The sequence below is a fragment of the Petaurus breviceps genome, unplaced genomic scaffold (assembly GCF_028583685.1).
Source record: "Petaurus breviceps papuanus isolate PSGF00001 unplaced genomic scaffold, PetGlider_PUasm1.0 90919, whole genome shotgun sequence".
Lineage (NCBI taxonomy): Eukaryota > Metazoa > Chordata > Mammalia > Diprotodontia > Petauridae > Petaurus > Petaurus breviceps.
In genome coordinates, this window is record NW_027187378.1 from 39,178,177 (window position 1) to 39,195,828 (window position 17,652).

The window sequence follows — 17,652 nt, forward strand, 5'->3', positions numbered from 1 at the left end:
AAATGAATATTATAAAAAAAGTGATCTCATTCTAATGAGGATTTGGGGGTACCTGACTTGGATTAATCAAAACTTGGTCAAAGAGACTTCCCATATCACCTGTCTGACAAAGGGGAAAATTTGGTTTGGCTAGGTGGCACGGTGAATAGAGCACTGGCCCTGGAGTCAGAAGTACCGGAGTTCAAATCCAGCCTCAGACACTTGACACTTAACTAGGTGTGTGACCTTGGGCAAGTCACTTAACCCCAATTGCCTTGCCTTCCCCCTCAAAAAGAAACAAAAGGGAGAATCCACATTTTCCCCCAGACCTGTCTGAGTAAACACAACGAGCAGGAATCCACCCATTCACCTAAACTTGGAATATCTTTTACAGTCTTTGATTAGATCTTAGCCTGGTCTTTGCCCAAAATTTCCCACACTGATTGATTTCTGGATGAGGAAGTAGAAAAGGGGAAAAACCTCAGTCTTAACTCAATAATTATCTATTAAACAGAATAGAGAAATAGTGATATATATATATGCACACACATACCTTTATATAGAATATATACATATGTGTACATATGTTCATATATTTGTATGTGATACATACACATGCACACACACAAATACCTATTGCTCCCCCTTTCCAAAACTAGTTCCTCAAAATTAGGTTTTGTTTCTTTTTTTGTACTTTTATGCCCAGAGTCTAGCACAATGACTGGTATGCAGTGTTGTTCTTCAGTCAGTTCAGTCATGTCTGACTCTCTGGAACCCCATCTGGGGTTTTCTTGGCAAAGATACTGGCTTGGTTTGCCATTTCTTCTCCAACTCATTTTACAGATGAGGAAACTGAGGCAAATAGGGTTGAGTGACTTGCCCAGGGTCACACAGCTAGGAAATGTCTGAGGCCAGATGTGAACTCAGGAAATTGTCTTCCTGTTTCCAACCCAGTGCTCTATCCACTACTTCCCCTAGCTGCCTTGATACATAGTAGTCGATTAATAAATGCCTGTTGATTGATGGAAGGATGGAATGTGTGAAATGGATTCCCCTTCCACCATCTCCACCTGCTGAAGTACATCCTTACCTTGAGGCCCTCCTCAAATGTGACCACTTTCTCAAACCCTCCCCTGACTTTTCCCTCTGCTCCCAGCCAAAAGTAATCCTTCTCTCTTTTCACATATGGTGTCTCGGGGTGGCTAGGTGGCGTAGTGAATAGAGCACTGGCCCTGGAGTCAGGAGGACCTGAGTTCAAATCTGACCTCAGACACTTAACACAAAAACTAGCCATGTTACCTTGGGCAAGTCACTTAACCCCAACTTCCCCCCCCCCAAAAAAAAAGCAAAATCATGGTGTCTTATAGCTCTTCATTCAAATCTCTCCTTTGTCATTGTCAAGCCAACCACTGTATCATAGCACTTTATGAATGCACCTTGTCTGCCCTCCAGTCTTTAAGAACTGGGTTGGTTTTCATCTTCTAATCCCTTACATTATTTTTTATCCCTCACATTCAGTTCAAGATCTTTATTAAATAAATGGTTGTTGAGTTAAAGTAAACAAGTACTTGCTTAGCTCAATCAGGAAATGTTTGCCCATCTAGGGGGCAAGAACTGTCATCCTTCATCCTGGTGTCCCCACGACTGAGCACAAGGCCTCACTTATTTCTTTTTTCTTTCTTTTCTGTTTCTTTTTTTAGGGGGTCTGTGATTTCATCAGTATAGGTAGGACCTAGTCAGGGACTTCCTCTGTAATTTATAGTCTTTAGAGAGTTGCCTGAGGTGCCAAGAAATTCAGTAACTTGACCAGGGTACTGCAGTAGCCATATTGAACCTCAGGTCTGACCTTGAGGCCTGCTTTCCATGCATCATGACACACTGTATATGAGCCTAAGTTGAGCTAAAGGTTATGGTAACCCTCTGCGGCTCTTTATTTATAAGACACGCAGAGAAAGCCATGCAAGTTTAGTAGTAGCGTTATGTGGTCCTCTCTGAGAATGAAGGACAACAGTGGGTGGTATTATTTTACTCAACTGATTTATCTTGGACAAACTTTGGCAAATGAAACAAGGAAGAAGCAGGGATTTTGCTTTCCATTACAAGGAGGTAGCTTTCATGTCATGTTACAAAGAGGTAGAAGGAAAGTGAGCCATAAGAAGGGAAGGTTGTTGAGGCCTCCAGTCTCAAAGCCAGGGCTTAGTTTAGGAATGTTAATTCCCCATAGGGTTCTAGACTAACTTCTTACCTGGCATGAGGTCACACCATATCTTCATGAAGCAATTCAGTTCAACTCAATTCAACAAGCCAATGAGGTACAATGCACTGATACTAGGGACTGTATGAAAATAGTCCCTGCCTTCGAGGGGCTTGCACCCTCCTGGGGTGAAAGGACATGTACACAGACAATTAAATATACTAAATATGAAGTAATTTCAGTAAGGGAAAGCATGTTCAAGGGATCAGGAAATTCTCCCTGTAGGAGGTAGCCCTTGAGGTGAGCCTTGAGAGGCACTAGGAATTCCAAGAGGTAGCAGGGAGGAGGGAGAGTACTCTGGGCAGTGGAGACAGACAGCATGTACAAAGGTGAGATGTGGAATGCTATCTATAGGTAGAAATAAGTAGGCCTCATTAGCTGGAACTTACAGCGTATGACCACTCTACATAGTAGTGTGCTAATAAATGTTTAACATCTGCCTTTCTGAAAATGAAATATATATATATATATATATATATATATATATATATACATAGCAAGACAGGTTTTGAAGTTTAATTTGAATTATTAACATTTTCCCCATAATTTCTGTAAGTCAAGACAATCAACAAAAGCAATAGATCAAGACCCAATCTATAGTGTCTGCCAAGTTCCGAGGTGTAAGTGTTCATATTGAAAATGTAACAATCAACTCCAGGGGACCAGTATGAGCTGGCTCTAGCACATTCTTTACTCTTGGTAATAAGACTGGAAAGCTAAGTTGAAGATAGATTTTGCAGGGCATTAAATATGAAAATGAAGATTTCGTTTTTCAAACCAGAGGTAATAGGGAGCCATTAAAGCTTCTTGAATAAGAGAGTGACATGGTGGCCACATTAAGAATATTAATTTGGCAGCCATGTGTAAGGTGAATTGAAGAGTGAAAAACTTGGAGACAGCTTAATGATTGGAGTCTGGGGTCAGGCTTCATGTTGGGCCTCTTTCCACACAAAGGCATGTAGATAGAATAATGGAGCTCCCCACCTCTGCCCCGCAAAGCTTATCTCAGAATTTGGAGGAAAGGCAATGTGACCAACTATTGAAGGAAATTAATTTATTTTTAAGTCGTCTCCTGCCACTATTCCCATACTTCTCTCCCATTACCCTTTTCCTTCTCTCCCCCAATGCCTTGTCTCCTAGGCTGCTACCTACTGACTACCCACAGTTCCCCAAATACCACATACAATGCAGTGCTGCTTTCTCCTCAAAGTGCCAGAATTATCTCTCTCTGCTTTCTGCTGTTTACCATCAAAAACCCCAGTCCCTCAATGTAAGAGCTCTTAGACAAATGTGAGAGCTGATTGTTAGATGAGTTATATGATTAAATTAAGTCATACTGTGTCGTGGATGAATTAGGATTATCTGCATTTTAAGAGGAGGAAATTTATGGATGTTAGATTTTGGAATGAGAGAAAGGGGATGCTGGGGTGAGGCCTCATTTAGGTTTCTTAAATCCCACTCATAAACTGTTACATACTGCTCTTACCTGGCCTACTGGGGAGGTAAGATATTGGGGAAAGGGGAAGAGTAGGAAAAAGTAGAACTGAGAGTGTAAGGTTCTCACCCTCACTTTTACAGGACTCAGAAATAGTTCAGAACTCATATAGAGTTCTGTCATAAGGACCCAGAAAGAGTCACCCATTTCTCAGACATCGCAGAGATTACACAGGCCTGGGACCACAGGCAAAAGGAAATTAAATGTCACTTCTCACCCTAGGGAATTCCCTGATCCTTCAGCTGTGGCCGGGACCCAAAGAGGTACACTACAATCCCCCTCTCATCCCCACCCCAATTAGGAAAGCGCTCACACAAGGAAAGCAATTGAGCTGTACTTACCCAGATAGAAAGATCCGGATGACTGCATAAAATATGGCTGGATCTACATAATCTAGGGGAACAATCAAAATGTGAACTTTTCTACAAGCCAAAAAAGAAAAGAGTGAGAGAGAAGGCAATTGGTTACATGTGCGACGGCTCTATGCTCTTTCGGGCACTTCCTCCATCTGATCTGTACAATGACCTGGAATTACAGTGGCCCAGAGAGGGATGGAATGTTCTCTCCCGCAGTTGCCCTCCGTGGTGTTTGCAGAAATCTTAAACTATTCCATATGCTACCCTGCTCTATTTGTTGTGCTTCCCAACTAAAAAAAATTAATTGAAAAGAAAATTCCCAGCAGATCAAGGCCCTCATATGCTGAATTTTGCTCAAGGACATCACGTTTGTGAGGGCAGTCTGGCAGTGGGTACAGAGGAAAGAATAGATTTTAAAGCAAGGGGGTCCCCATATGGTGCCCCATAAAGAATGCTGGCTTTGTAGGACCTGGCTTCAAATATTGAGAAAGTCTCTTAATTTCTCTGTGATTAAATTTCCTCGTTTATAAAATCAGACAATTATCTCACCTTTAAAGTCATTTTTGGTTACAAATTTATGATGCTATCATCGTAAGTTCTTACAATAGGGAATCCAAGGTTAGTAATGGTCTGAATCTTGGTGTCATAGGATTGACCTCAGAGCTGGAAAGGACTTCAGATGCCATCTAGTCCGATCCCCACCCAAATCATTTATTTTTCCCATAATCTTTCCAACACAGGATCATCCAGCCTCTACCTGAAGATGTAAATTAGGAAACTCACTATCTCCCAAGGCAGTACATGTCACCTGTGACAATACAATCTTAGAAGTTTTGTTTTTTCTTTGACCTAACATCTCTTTGTAACTCTTTACCCATTGCTCCTAGTTCTGACCTCAGGGGCTAAGTTCAAGTCAATCCATTTTTCATGTGACAGGTCTACAAATGCTAGTGGTGTTTTGTCTAAGTAACAGAAGGCATCAGAGTTAAGACTTCTCAGCTCACAAAACAACACAGGAATGCCCACCATCGTTCATGATCCATATAACTCAAGGGTTCTTAAATTTTATTGGGTCATGAACCCCTTAGTTTGGTGAAGCCCCTTTGCAAAATAAGGTTTCTAATTGTGTAAAAGAAAATACATCGAATTATGTAAGAAATCAAAGGCTAGTGAAAAAAAAATACACGCATGCACATATTTTTCCCCATCCAAGTTCATAGGAACCTTGAAATCTATACATACATACACACATTTTTTTCCCCATCCAAGTTCATAGGAATCTTAAAATCTCTCCACAGACCCCTTGGAGGTTGATGGATTCCAGGTTAAGAACCCTTAAACTATTACTGAATATTTTCTTACCAAAAGAAGTACCAACTCCTGGGGGCTCCATAAAATGATTATCTACAGTGTGAACGGGCTTGCTGTTAGTTGTCCTAAACTCCAATGAATTAATTCAATTCAGTAGACCAAGTATGGATGAAGAGGACAGGGCCTAGTCAAAATTGGAAATGTTCTTTTTAGGTCCACTCCATCACCTTCCTTATTCCTTTATCCTTTGTATCCTTTCAGGCAGTCCCACAATTCAGGTGCCTAATGCCCAGTTCTGTGCCCTGGCTCTGTGCCCAGGGCTGCCCAACAATAATTATAATAACCATTTTTTAAATAATACTTTCAAGTTTATGGAAAGCTTTCCTCACAATAATCCTATGAGGTGGGAAGTGCAAGCATCATTCTAGAGCTGGAAAAAAAAACTGAGGCTCAGAGGCAAAATAAATTGTCCAAAATAACCTAGCTAATGAGTATTAGAATTGAGATTTGAATCCAGGTCTCAGGACTGCAGGCCCAGGGCCCCAGAATTATATCCCACCCTGACCTTGGCAAGAGTCAGTTTCAGATCTTTTGCTGCTGGCTTGCACCACTGAACTTTACCAACCTGGTGCCCCATTCCCTTAGACTTGGGCAACTTAAACTTGAGAGCTTAAACTGCTAGATTCCGTTTCATCTGTAAATGAGGACAACCTATAAAATGAGAATAATGATAGCTCCTACTTCCCAGAGTTGTTATGAGGATCAACATGCAAAACATTATGAAAACTTCCAAGTGTCATATAAATGCTAACTATTATTCTAGCTGTTATCATTATTAGACTAATTCAAGGTGCATTATTAATGGCCAATAATGGCTTAATCAGTTATCCCCTGAAGAGAATATAGTCACACTTTAACAAAAATCACAAAATGTCAGAATTAAAAGAGAGCTCATAAACCATCTAGTCCAACGAGTAACTGAACAGAGTTTCCTTCTACAACAAGAAAACTTCCAGTGAAGGGAAACTTACTACCCATTAAGGCAATAAAAAGAGAATACTTTGAACTGTACTCATTTTTTATGAGTTTTTCCTAAATTGATTTGAAATCTGCATATCCCTCATTGCCTTAAACAAAAAGATGGACAACAGGGAAAATTTTAGTCAACTTGATGGGGAAGATATTTTAGGAATATTGGAGGACAGAAGAAAAGACCGTTTTGCATGCCTCAAATCAGAAACTTGTAGAGGCTATTTTTGCTGCCTCTTTGGAGAACCAACCTTGTTGGTGAAGAAAAAAAATATGTTTTAAACTGATGCTTGATCGTGGAATTACCAAGAGACAGCTTAAGAGCTGAAGGGGGAGGAAGGAGCTTTGCTACAAACCAGGTAGATTAATGGGTACAGAGGATAGTGTCCAAGAGCAGAATTAATTTAGCCTTCTCCATCTCTGCATACTAGAATGGGGAAGTGGCCCCAGAAATTAAGGAATCTACCGGGACAAGAGAGCCCAAGAACAGCTAGAATCTGACTCAATGTCTTCAAACAATGTTTTGGGGTTCAAGAAAGCTCAGAAGACAAGGCCAAGAAGATTTTCCATCAAATTTTAAACCAGCGTAGATTTCTAAAGAAATTTAATCCATCTGTTTTTTATTAATTTACACTCAGCCCATCAAAATGTTATGTTGCAAGAATTATTTGATGTCTGGAAAGCCTGAAGGAATTTTCTTTATAAAGATTATTATTATTATTTAAATATTTGCTTTGTAGTGGGGGAGTTTCCTTTAATCAAAGCAAAACTCAGACAATACCTGCTTTGGGCCAAACTCTACACCCACAAGCCCACCCCAAACTTCAGTGTTTCAGGCCATAATTTTATGGTTCATGGTATTCATGATCTGGAAAGCTCTACAGTCTTTATTATTACCATGAATGGACAAAGTTTTGGAGGGAGATGCTTGTCTCCCAGGCTTATGGCACCCAAATCTTCCTGCCACCTGGGCCCCAAGCCCAGTATGCTATGATCACATGATCTCCCACCTCTTACAAGTGGACAGGATTAAAACTGCCAATCATTGTTCGTAGCACTTCAAGCCAGCAGCCTCTTCTAGCTTCCCAGGACGGGTCATTAGCACTGCCATCCTCCGAGTTACCTTGTCTGGAAACCTTGGAATTCTCCCTGCTTTCTCACTTACATCTAGGAATCACCAGTTCTCATTCAGACTGGCTCTCTTACTCATCCCTTTGAAGTTTCCAGTATCACCATGATTTAGGCACCCATAGCCAATATAATATATCAGAGTCCTAGATTTGGGGGAGGACCTGGGTGCAGTGGCTGGCTCTGCCCATTACTATCATTATGGCTTTGGACAAGACGCTAGCTCTCTGGGCCTCATCTATAAAATGAGGTGGGGGTGGGGTGGGGTGGGGTGGAGTTGGCTTATTCCTAAGGTCTCTTTCATCTCTGTAATAACAATACAATAGCTAGTATTTATAGAGTGCCAGATACTGTGCTTAGCACTTTGTAAATACTATCTCATTACATCTTCACAACAGTTCTGGAAGGTAGGTGCTATAATTATGCACATTCTACATTTGACGAAAATGAGGGTGAAAGAGGTTAAGTGCCTTGCCCAGGCATACCCAGGTAGGAAGCCTGTGAGGTTAGATTTGACCTCTTCTCTTCCTGACTCCAAACCTAGTACTCTGTTCACTGTGCCACCTAGCTGCCTATCTAAATGGCCAGGATTATGGCCACGGCTGCCCTCTCTGATTCTAATCTCTGCTTGATCCTAAATATCCTATGTTATACGGATAGCCTAATGTTCCTAAACAGCAGTCTCATAACATCACTGCTTGGGTCAGAATCTCACTGAGTCACAGAATCACAGGCATCCTGCTGGAAGGGAGCTCAGAGGCCATGCAGTTCAACCTCCTCATTCTTCAGATGAGAAAACTGAGGCCCACTTCTCTCTCTCTGCATTCTTTTCTCTGCCTTCTTCATATTATATCAAATCCAAACTCTTTTGCCTGATTTCCAGGTCTTTTATAATCTTTTATAATCCCATATTTCATATTTAGCTCATATTTATAAATCTCTTTTATAATCTCATATTTCATAGCCACCCTTATTGGCCACTGCTCCTACCATGAACCTTCTCTCGAGAGGCTTGTCTATCTGTCTGTCTGTCTTTCTGTCTCTCAAACACACACACACACACACACACACACACACACACATCATGGCCAACTCCACCTCTGTGGCTTTTCTCATATTGCTTGTCTCACCTAGAAAGTTCTTTTCTTCCTCCTCTGCTTATTCAAATCTGATTCAACCTTAAAGTCCAGCCAATGTTCTCTCTCTTTCAAGAGGCCACCCCTGTCTTCATTTTTCATCTCTCTCTCTTCTCCAGTCTCCTATAGCACTTGTCACCTATGCCATGTAATTTGTCCCTTCCGTGGGACGTGACTATAGAGCAACAAAGTATCCTGATTTTCCCTCCTATGTTTTAACAGCTGGAGTCAATAGAAGGTGATGTGGGTTTTTTATGTCAGTGTAAAAATGAGTGACTTGTTTGGAGCAAAGAATAATTATCGAATTTTCTGTGACATTAAACAGATCTGCAGACGCTTAACTTGATACAGTAAACGAAGCTTATGGGAATCACGTAATGCCAAGAGTCGGGGTTTCTGCCTTGCAGAGATGTTTTAAAGGAAGTAATAATGGTCTGCATTTATATAGCACTTTATAGTTCATAAAGGCTGTTCTTCCTAAGAGAAGCCCGTTCTTCATGTTTGCCCTTTGCAAATAATATTATCACCATTTTATAGGTGAATAATAATAATAACTGACATTTGCACAGCATTTTAAAGTTTGCAAATTGCTTTTCATACATTCTTTCATGTGTTCCTCTCAGCAGCCCTGCTAACTGCATTTATTATCATCCCTTTATTACCTACAAGGAGAATGAGGCTCAGAGTTGTTAAGAGATTTGCCAAAGGTCACACAGCTAGTTTTAAAAGGAATTCAAACCCAGACCTCTCTTATCTCCAGGTTTAACACTTTACTCTTTGCTCAGAGACCTTAGGTGACTGGCCAAAAGTGTAGTATGGGGCAGAGCCAGACTTGAATACAATTCTTGGATTCAATTGCCCTTGGAATACCAGAGCACTTTCCATAGAATACCATAGCTGCCTCTTCAAGAGACCTCCAGTGAGCCAAAAAGTCCGATCACCCACTAGACCAATGAAAACAAAGGAAAGGATTACAGCTGGCTTTGTGCAAAGTGACCATTAATAGGGAAAATGGTGACTGGTTCAATTTGGAGAAGAAAATAGAATTAATCTGAAAGAAATCTAGAGCATGGGAAAGCTTGGGCAAAGAGGATAGGTATTTCGTTGTCATTGTTCAGTCATTTTTCAGGTATGTTCAATTCTTTGTGACCCCTTTTGGGGTTTTCTTGGCAGAGCTACTAGAGTAGTTTGTCATTTCCTTCTCCAGATCATTTTACAGATAAGGAAACTGAAGCAAATTGGGTTGTTACTTGCCCAGGGTCACACAGCTAGTGTCTGAAGTGGGATTTGAACTTTTCCTGACTTCAGGTCCAGTATTCTATCCACTGAGTGAATAAGTTTCTTCTCGAAAGTCAGAGAGGAACACAATATTTGTTTCTTTGATACATCAATGGCATTCTTCATTAAAAATGTAGCCCCACAGAATAAATCAAACAGACAAATTAGGTAGAACCTCTGAAGCATTGTTAAGATTACATGCTATGTAAAAAAAATAAACCATCCTTGAATGTATGGCTGTAGTGTGTAATAGTTTTGAGCCGAAGTGATATTTAGTGATGATCCACTATGTCACCCTATTTGTGGCACAGTGAATAGTGTTTGACCTGGAGTCAGAAAGACCTGAGTTCAAATCCAGTCTCAGATACTTATTAGCTTTATAACCCAGGGCAGATATCTTTCTTATACTGTCTCCTCAAACATAAAATGAGGATAATAACACTTCCCAAGATTATTATGAGGATTAGGTGAGATAATACTTGTAAAAGTGCTTTGTGAACATAAAGAGTTACATAAATACTTTAATATTTGTAAGCCATGGTGGACAAAGCCATGAACTTGAAATTAGAAGATCTGCGTTTGATTCTGCCCTCTGCCATTTATTAGCTGTGTGACCATGGGGAAAGTCACAACCTCTCCAGTAGGGGGGGTGACTAGAGCTCTGGTCTAACTGCCTGATTTTGCAATTTAGGAAACTGGGCACAGGTAGAAAGTAGTAGAGCTTGGATCTTAACTCAAACTTCAGACTGTAAATTCAATCCTCTTTCCATTACACTAGGGTTTCTTTGACAGTAAGTACTACATGTTGGGCATGATCTAATGCCAAGCATTTGTGCTACCAGGGTTTTTTCTTTTGTTGGCTATGAAGAATTTGAGCCCCTGATATCATTTCCCATGTCCTTCTGTCTTCAAATCACAAAATTTAGCTAGAAGGAAATTAAAATATCAATGGTATCCTAAATCTCTTAATTTTCACCCATATCTTTAAATTTTAGAGAAATATTCAAAGTTTCTTCTGAGAGGCACCATACTGAGTTGGATAGCATACTGGATTTAGAGTCTGGAAGACCAGGGTTCCATTTCTACCTTGGACACTAGCTGTGTGCTCTCTTAAGTTCCCTGAACCTCAGTTTCTGTATTTGATAAATAAGGATACTCAATACTCAAATGGATTTGTGATCTCATTCATTCAGAAATTCCTTCCATTGATGAAGATTGCAACCCAGCCTCAGTTTCCTAAACCATAAAATCATGGCATTGGACTAGATCTCTAGTCATTTCTCTATTCAACAAATTACAGTGGTTCCCTGTTGCCTCTATGAGAAAATATGAGTAATTTGGTTTGTTTAGCTTTTAAAGTCCTTTACAACCTGGCCTCAACTTCCCTTTTTCAATCTTATTGTTGGAAATACCACATCCTACACATTCACCAAAATGGGCTTATTGCTTTTATGATGCATGACACTCCATCTCCCATTCATGTTTTTGCTTGGAATGCACTCGCAATTTCACTCCACCTCTTAAATTCCTTGTTTCCTTCAAATCTTTGCTCTAGCAAGAACACCCATCACAGAAAGTCTTTCCTGATCTCTTCAGCTACTGATGCCCCCATGTTATGCTGAATTTATTTATTTTAAATATGCTTTATATATATATATATATATATATACACATATTTACATGCATGTTTCTCTCCCTTCCTTCTCCCACCTGAATGTAAATTCCTTGAGGACAAGGACTAATTCATTTTTTGTCTTTTATTGGCAGCATCTACTATGGTGCCTAGTACATAATAGGTGTTTAATAAATGCTTTCTTAGGGGTGGCTAGGTGGCACAGTGAATAGAGCACCAGCTCTGAAGTCAGGACAACCTGAGTTCAAATCCGGCCTCAGAAGCGTAACACAAAACTAGCCACGTGACCTTGGGAAAGTCACTTAATCCCAACTGCCCTACCTTCCCCTCTCCAAAAAGCTAAATAAATAAATGCTTTGTGACTGATCACTTGATACCTAAGCCTCCTTCCAATTCTAGGCCTATGATTATAGCCCACATCCTGGCACATAGGAGGTATTAAATATGTTTATCGATGGACATCTGAGAATCTATGCATGGAAGCATAGTGCATTGAGAGTAGTCATACATTCTACTGAACTAGGGTTTGTGTCCATTGCCACACATGGAGACCCCCTCCCCATGTCTGCATCTATGACCTAATTGATTCAGAGTTAGTGGCGCTGTTACTCTGCAGCCAAGACATCTTGTATAGAATTTTATACCCTCATACTCTGACCCTACAGTGTCTGTGATCCCCTCATCAAATCAATCATATGATTTTGTTTCTGAATTGGAGTCATAGAGAGGAATAATTTCTCAGGAGAACTGGGACTTCATCAGGCAGCAGAGGTCCACAAGTCTGTCATTCTCTGTGGGAAGCAGGAAGAAAGGGGGTAAAAGGGTGGAAGAAAACTTATCTGAACTGACCAAGGTACTGGATACTGATAAGAACTGGTCCAGACTAGATTACTTGGGCTGTCGTCTAAGAACATGACTTTGAGATCCACATGTGTCTCCAACAAGTAGAAAAGATGGTACCCTCTCAAGTGACCATATGTCTATGCAGATAAAGAAAGGATGGCAATGGGGCATCTAGGTGGTGTAGTGGATAGAGCACTGACCCTAGAGTCAAGAGGATCTGAGTTTAAATCTGACCTCAGATACCTACTAGCTGTGTGACCCTTGGCAAGTCACTTAACCCTGATTGCCTCATTTTAAAAAAGGTAAATTTGAAAGCATTCTAAACTTGGAGTCAGAAGACCTGGGCTCAGATCTTGGCTCCACCATTCATTATATTAATAGTGCACCATGAACAAGTTATCTGAAGCTGTCAGTCTCAGTTTTTTCATGTGTGAAATGGGAATGACATATATATTTACCTCTTACACTTTCTGTGACAAAGCAGTCTACAAGTTATAGTTATGTAATGTGAACTTTTTTTAGTACTGCATTTCAAATTTGCTTTTCTGGAACATTGCTTATGATACCAGATAAATAGTGGAGTAAATATAGAAAGAAAATGTTTAGCAGGAAATTTAGCAAACTCATCAGGAAGGATTTACATTCAAATTTTAAATAAGGAGAAAAGAAAACCCAGAAAACATTGAAACCTGATGATACAGAAGCCAATATGTGTAGTAGCTAGCAAGCTGTATCACAATGAAAGAAGTGCCCAATAATTTGCAGGTATAAATAACTTAGGAGTCTAGGAACAGTTTGAAGCATAGAATATAGATAACAAATAATATTACCTTGAAATATTAATAGGTGGCAAATGCCATCTCACAGACATAACTGATTTGGTATGTTGGGGTGCATGACTGAAATAAGGCAATGGAGAGGAGTATATCATGTTTGAAAGAAACAGAGTTAATAGAAAGAGAAAGAAAGTAAGCCTAAATAAGAGTAAGATATATGCCCACCTGGGAATCCACACCCCTGAGGCTAGCACAATTGAATGGTGAGGATAAAAGGAGACAAAAAGCAAAAGTGACAAAACTATAAGAGTTCTGTTGCAGATAACTCAGTCAGATGGAGGTTATGGATGATGCTTCCCTAATACAGACCATAAAGCTGACAAAGAGGTAAAACGCACTTGTTCTAAATGGGGCATATTTAGGCATTTTTTAATGTCTAAATTTATTTTGAATAAGACAACATTAATGACAACAACAAATTAAGCAGCAAATTTAATTCAGTTCAGCAGACATTTTTAGGTATGTACTCTGTATAAGTAACTGGTAGGAGGTAGGAGTATCATTCTTCTAAAAGCAGATACTTTAATACTAAATGCAGAATCTCTGAAAAATTCTTGACAACTTCATAGTTCAAGTAGTAGAGAAAATAATGCTACTTGACTTACTTCTGACCAACAAGGAAGAACTAATTGTTGCTGCAGAAATAAAAAGAACCTATGTCGTTTTGGAATTTGTAATGCTGAAGGGAGGGAACTCTGAACAAAACCAATAACCCAAGGCATGAGCATTCTTTGGGCAACAATATTTATTAGCCACATCTCCACCTAACTATAGTATCATCAGTGGAAGGAGCCCTAGATTTTGAGTCAGGATGTCTGTTTTCTTCCATATTGTCTTGGGCAAGACATTTAACTTCTTTCTGAACCTCACAATCCTCTTATATAAAATGCAGATATGAAAATTTACACTTCCTGCCCCAGAGGGTTATAGAAACTTCATCAACTTTAAAGTGTTATAGAAATGTGAATCAATCAACTGGCAAGCATTTATTAAGCACCTATAGTATACTGGGCATTGTGCTAGGCTTTAGAGAGATACATATAAAAACCAAAAGTGAATTATTACTGATGACAAAAAAGACTTATGGGGAGCAGAAATAAGGATTGCAAAACAGATTAGATAACACAGAGATTCTCTCTGTTTTTCATTGGTTAATTATTCAAGATAAAACATTCATTTCTTAGAATTGGGATGTAAAAGCAAACTGAAAAGAGAAATGACTTTGGAAAATTCCCCATCCATCTTCCTTCCTTCATACAATTTATTTTTCCAGAAGCTCTTAGCCCTTGGGAGAAGCACTGCCTTGGAAAACTTCTTTTGAAGGAAAAAAAAAATCTTGTGTCTTTTCTAACATCTAATCCTTTCTCCACTCCCACCTTCAACACACAAGTCTTTATTATAGTAAATACCAGGTATATTTCCAAGGTTCTCTACCCTTCCAAAACCAACCGTATCAGAATAGGCAGTTCCCCAATGTGACTTGAGAGGTAACAAGAAGCTCCTCAGAAATATCACATTCAGGCTCAGTGACTGTCAGGATGCCTAGAATCATACAATTAATTATTCTATTCTCCAAAACAGAATATCTTGAAGATTTAAATTTCTCCTATTAAAATATAAATACCCCATGGGAATAATGATACCTCCCTCTCCTTTCTCATCTTACTCCTTTGGGGAAGATTGTGATTATAACAACCAATGGATGTTGGGTAGTATAGTGTAAAAATAATTGATCCTGAAGTCAGGAGACCTGGGTTCAAATCCTGTTAGTGACATTTAACTAGTTATGTAACCTTAGGCAAGTCATTTAACTTCTCTGAGATTCAGTTTCCTTATCTTTAAAACAGGGATAATAAAGCTTGCATGACCTATTGTCATAGGATTTTTTTAATAAGGAAAATGTTTCTATACTTGAAATGCTATAGAAATATTGATTATTTGTATGATATGAGTAAAGTTTTTAGAAACAGGACCCAGAAGACACACATTCAATATGAGGACCAGGGGGAGAGAAAGACTCATAAGCTAAGGCTACATTTTACTTACATCACTATTTTGTTGAGGCCTGACTCTACTCTCATTAATATTTTTCAAGTAATTTTTTTTACTGGACAAAATCCGGGATCTTGAATGATCTCCAAACTGAGCATGTACGTACCATGCATCTGTCTCAAGGCTTTGGTCATCTCAGCAACAGATGCCTTCAGCTGCTTCAAGGCCTGGAGTAGATCATCATCACTGGACTGGAGGACTGCATTTATGGCCTGAGCCAGTGCCTGAGGGACAGATGGGGGTAAAGTACACACATCTTGAGGGTTTGGGGTAAAGTTGCTGGGGCCCCCAGTAGCCTCCCCTGCATCTGATTCTCTTCCTTGTCTCCTGGTGTGATGCTGAAATCCATCCTGCACCTACATGAAGGCATCACCCCTATAAGCCCATCTCTGTTGGAGATGTTTCTGAGAGGCAGCCTGGCAGCATGAATTTGAATCAAAAGGCCTAAACTCCACTCTCAGATCTAGCACTTTCTAGCTGCATAATTACGGAAGCCATTGTGGGTAAGGGAGGATGTATATGAGCATCTTCTCTCCGAGAATCTGGTACTGATGGGTCATTATCCCTTCACTTTTTAGAAGGCTGGGTCCAAACTTTACAGACAATTGACACCCTCCAGGAAACCTTTTCTCCTTCAGTCAAAAGACTGGAGTTCAGAAACTGTCAACCTCTTGGATATTAGGTTCCCCTTTCTATGGCTCTTTTCTCTCAATATCAGCAGCTATGTGCTCTACCAGAAACCCTGTCTAGTATAAAAGTGTAAACCTGCCATTATGAGCTTCAAGTTAAGCATTCTGTGCTCTATAGCACCACCTTCTGGTGCATCAGGGCCCTTCTCTAAAGATACATGAATGACAACACTAGCAATATGCCTCTGCCATTAGTAAATCAGCTGTAGAGTTATCTCTTACAAGAGGGACCCTATCTTCATTAACCCAGAGGTTAGTGCACTCTCCCACCAAAGCTATTTTTATAGATTTTGTAATTCTTGAGCAGCCCCAGCTTCTTGGGAGTAAGAGAATCATACCTGCGGCTTCATTCCAAGAAGAACATCAAGGAATTGATGCACAAAGTAGGGGCACAAGAGAGCTAAGTAAGGCAGGAGAGCATGAAGAATACTAGCTCTGGAGTGAGAAGACCTGAGTTCAAATCCTACCTCTGATAACTGCTACCTGTATGACATTGTTGAAGTTCTTAATCTCCCTATGCTTCTGCTTCCTCAGCTGTAAAATAAGGGGGTTGAACCAAATAGCCTCTTCCCGCTCTAAAACTTTGATCCCACTTTTAGCCTTCTTCTTTATTATTTCCATGCTTTATTAGGACAGTGAAGGTACCAATGGAAAAGAGATCACCTCTCTATCCATCCAAAATTCATTTCCCTTCTGGGGAAGATCCAAGACCATAGAGTAGTAGCATAAGGCTGGAAGTCTCTATAAATCCTTGGATTAACAGTGGAATTCAATAAAATGTTGGCAAGGGTAGGGGTGGGGGAGAGAGATGGTTAGAATCTCTTCTTCATACTCCAGTTTATTTAGGCAGTCTAAACCCCAAGATAGTATTTTAATTCTGAGGGAGCACCTTAGGGAGGATATGGGACTTACAAGAAGAGGAAAATTAAATCAAATGTTTATAGGTGATTGTGAATTATTTATATGTTTTCTGCAGGTTCCATGGGGGGGGGTGATAGAAAAGTCCTTTGTTACCTTGAGTACTTACTGGAGAACTGGAGATTCTTTTATGTAGGCCTAGATACGAATTATTTTAACTTGATTCCGAGAACCTCGAAGGAAACTCTAGGATCAGGGTTGGGGAACCTGAGGCCTTGAGACCACACATGGCCCTCTAGGTGGTCCTCAAGTGTGGCCCTTTGACCAAATATAAATGATCTGGCCAATTTGCAATCATGTCTGACTCTTCATGATGTCTTTTGTGGTTTTCTTGGCAAAGAGGCTAGAGTAATTTGTCATTTCCTTCTCCACCTCCTTCTTCAGATGAGGCAACTGAGGCAAACAGACTTAAATGACTTGCCCAGAATCACACAGCTAGTGACTAAGGTCAAATTTGAACTCGGCTCTTTCTGACTCCAGATTCAGCATTCATCCATGGGATCACCTGACTGTCCAAGGGAGCAATAAAATGAGCCAACCAGAGAATGAAGGAGAGGAAGGGTTGCTCAAAGGTTCAACACAAGTCTTTATAAGCCCAGAGCCTGGGAGCTAAGCCATGATGAGAAGGAAGGAAGGAAGGAAGGAAGGAAGGAAGGAAGGAAGGAAGGAAGGAAGGAAGGAAGGAAGGAAGGAGGGAAGGAAGGAAGGAAGGAGG

The 17,652-nt window shown here is 40.1% G+C and overlaps 1 protein-coding gene across 1 annotated transcript in view; it reads right to left on the reverse strand.

Annotated features, from left to right (window-relative positions):
* Positions 1-17,652, reverse strand: part of IDO2 (indoleamine 2,3-dioxygenase 2) — a 53,960-nt gene that overhangs the window by 13,611 nt on the left and 22,697 nt on the right. Inside the window, exons 6-7 of the mRNA XM_069075849.1 lie at positions 15,437-15,554; positions 4,070-4,121 (exon numbers count right to left, since the gene is read on the reverse strand). Of these exons, the coding sequence (XP_068931950.1) occupies positions 4,070-4,121; positions 15,437-15,554 (170 nt within the window). The remainder of the gene's footprint in view (positions 1-4,069; positions 4,122-15,436; positions 15,555-17,652) is intronic.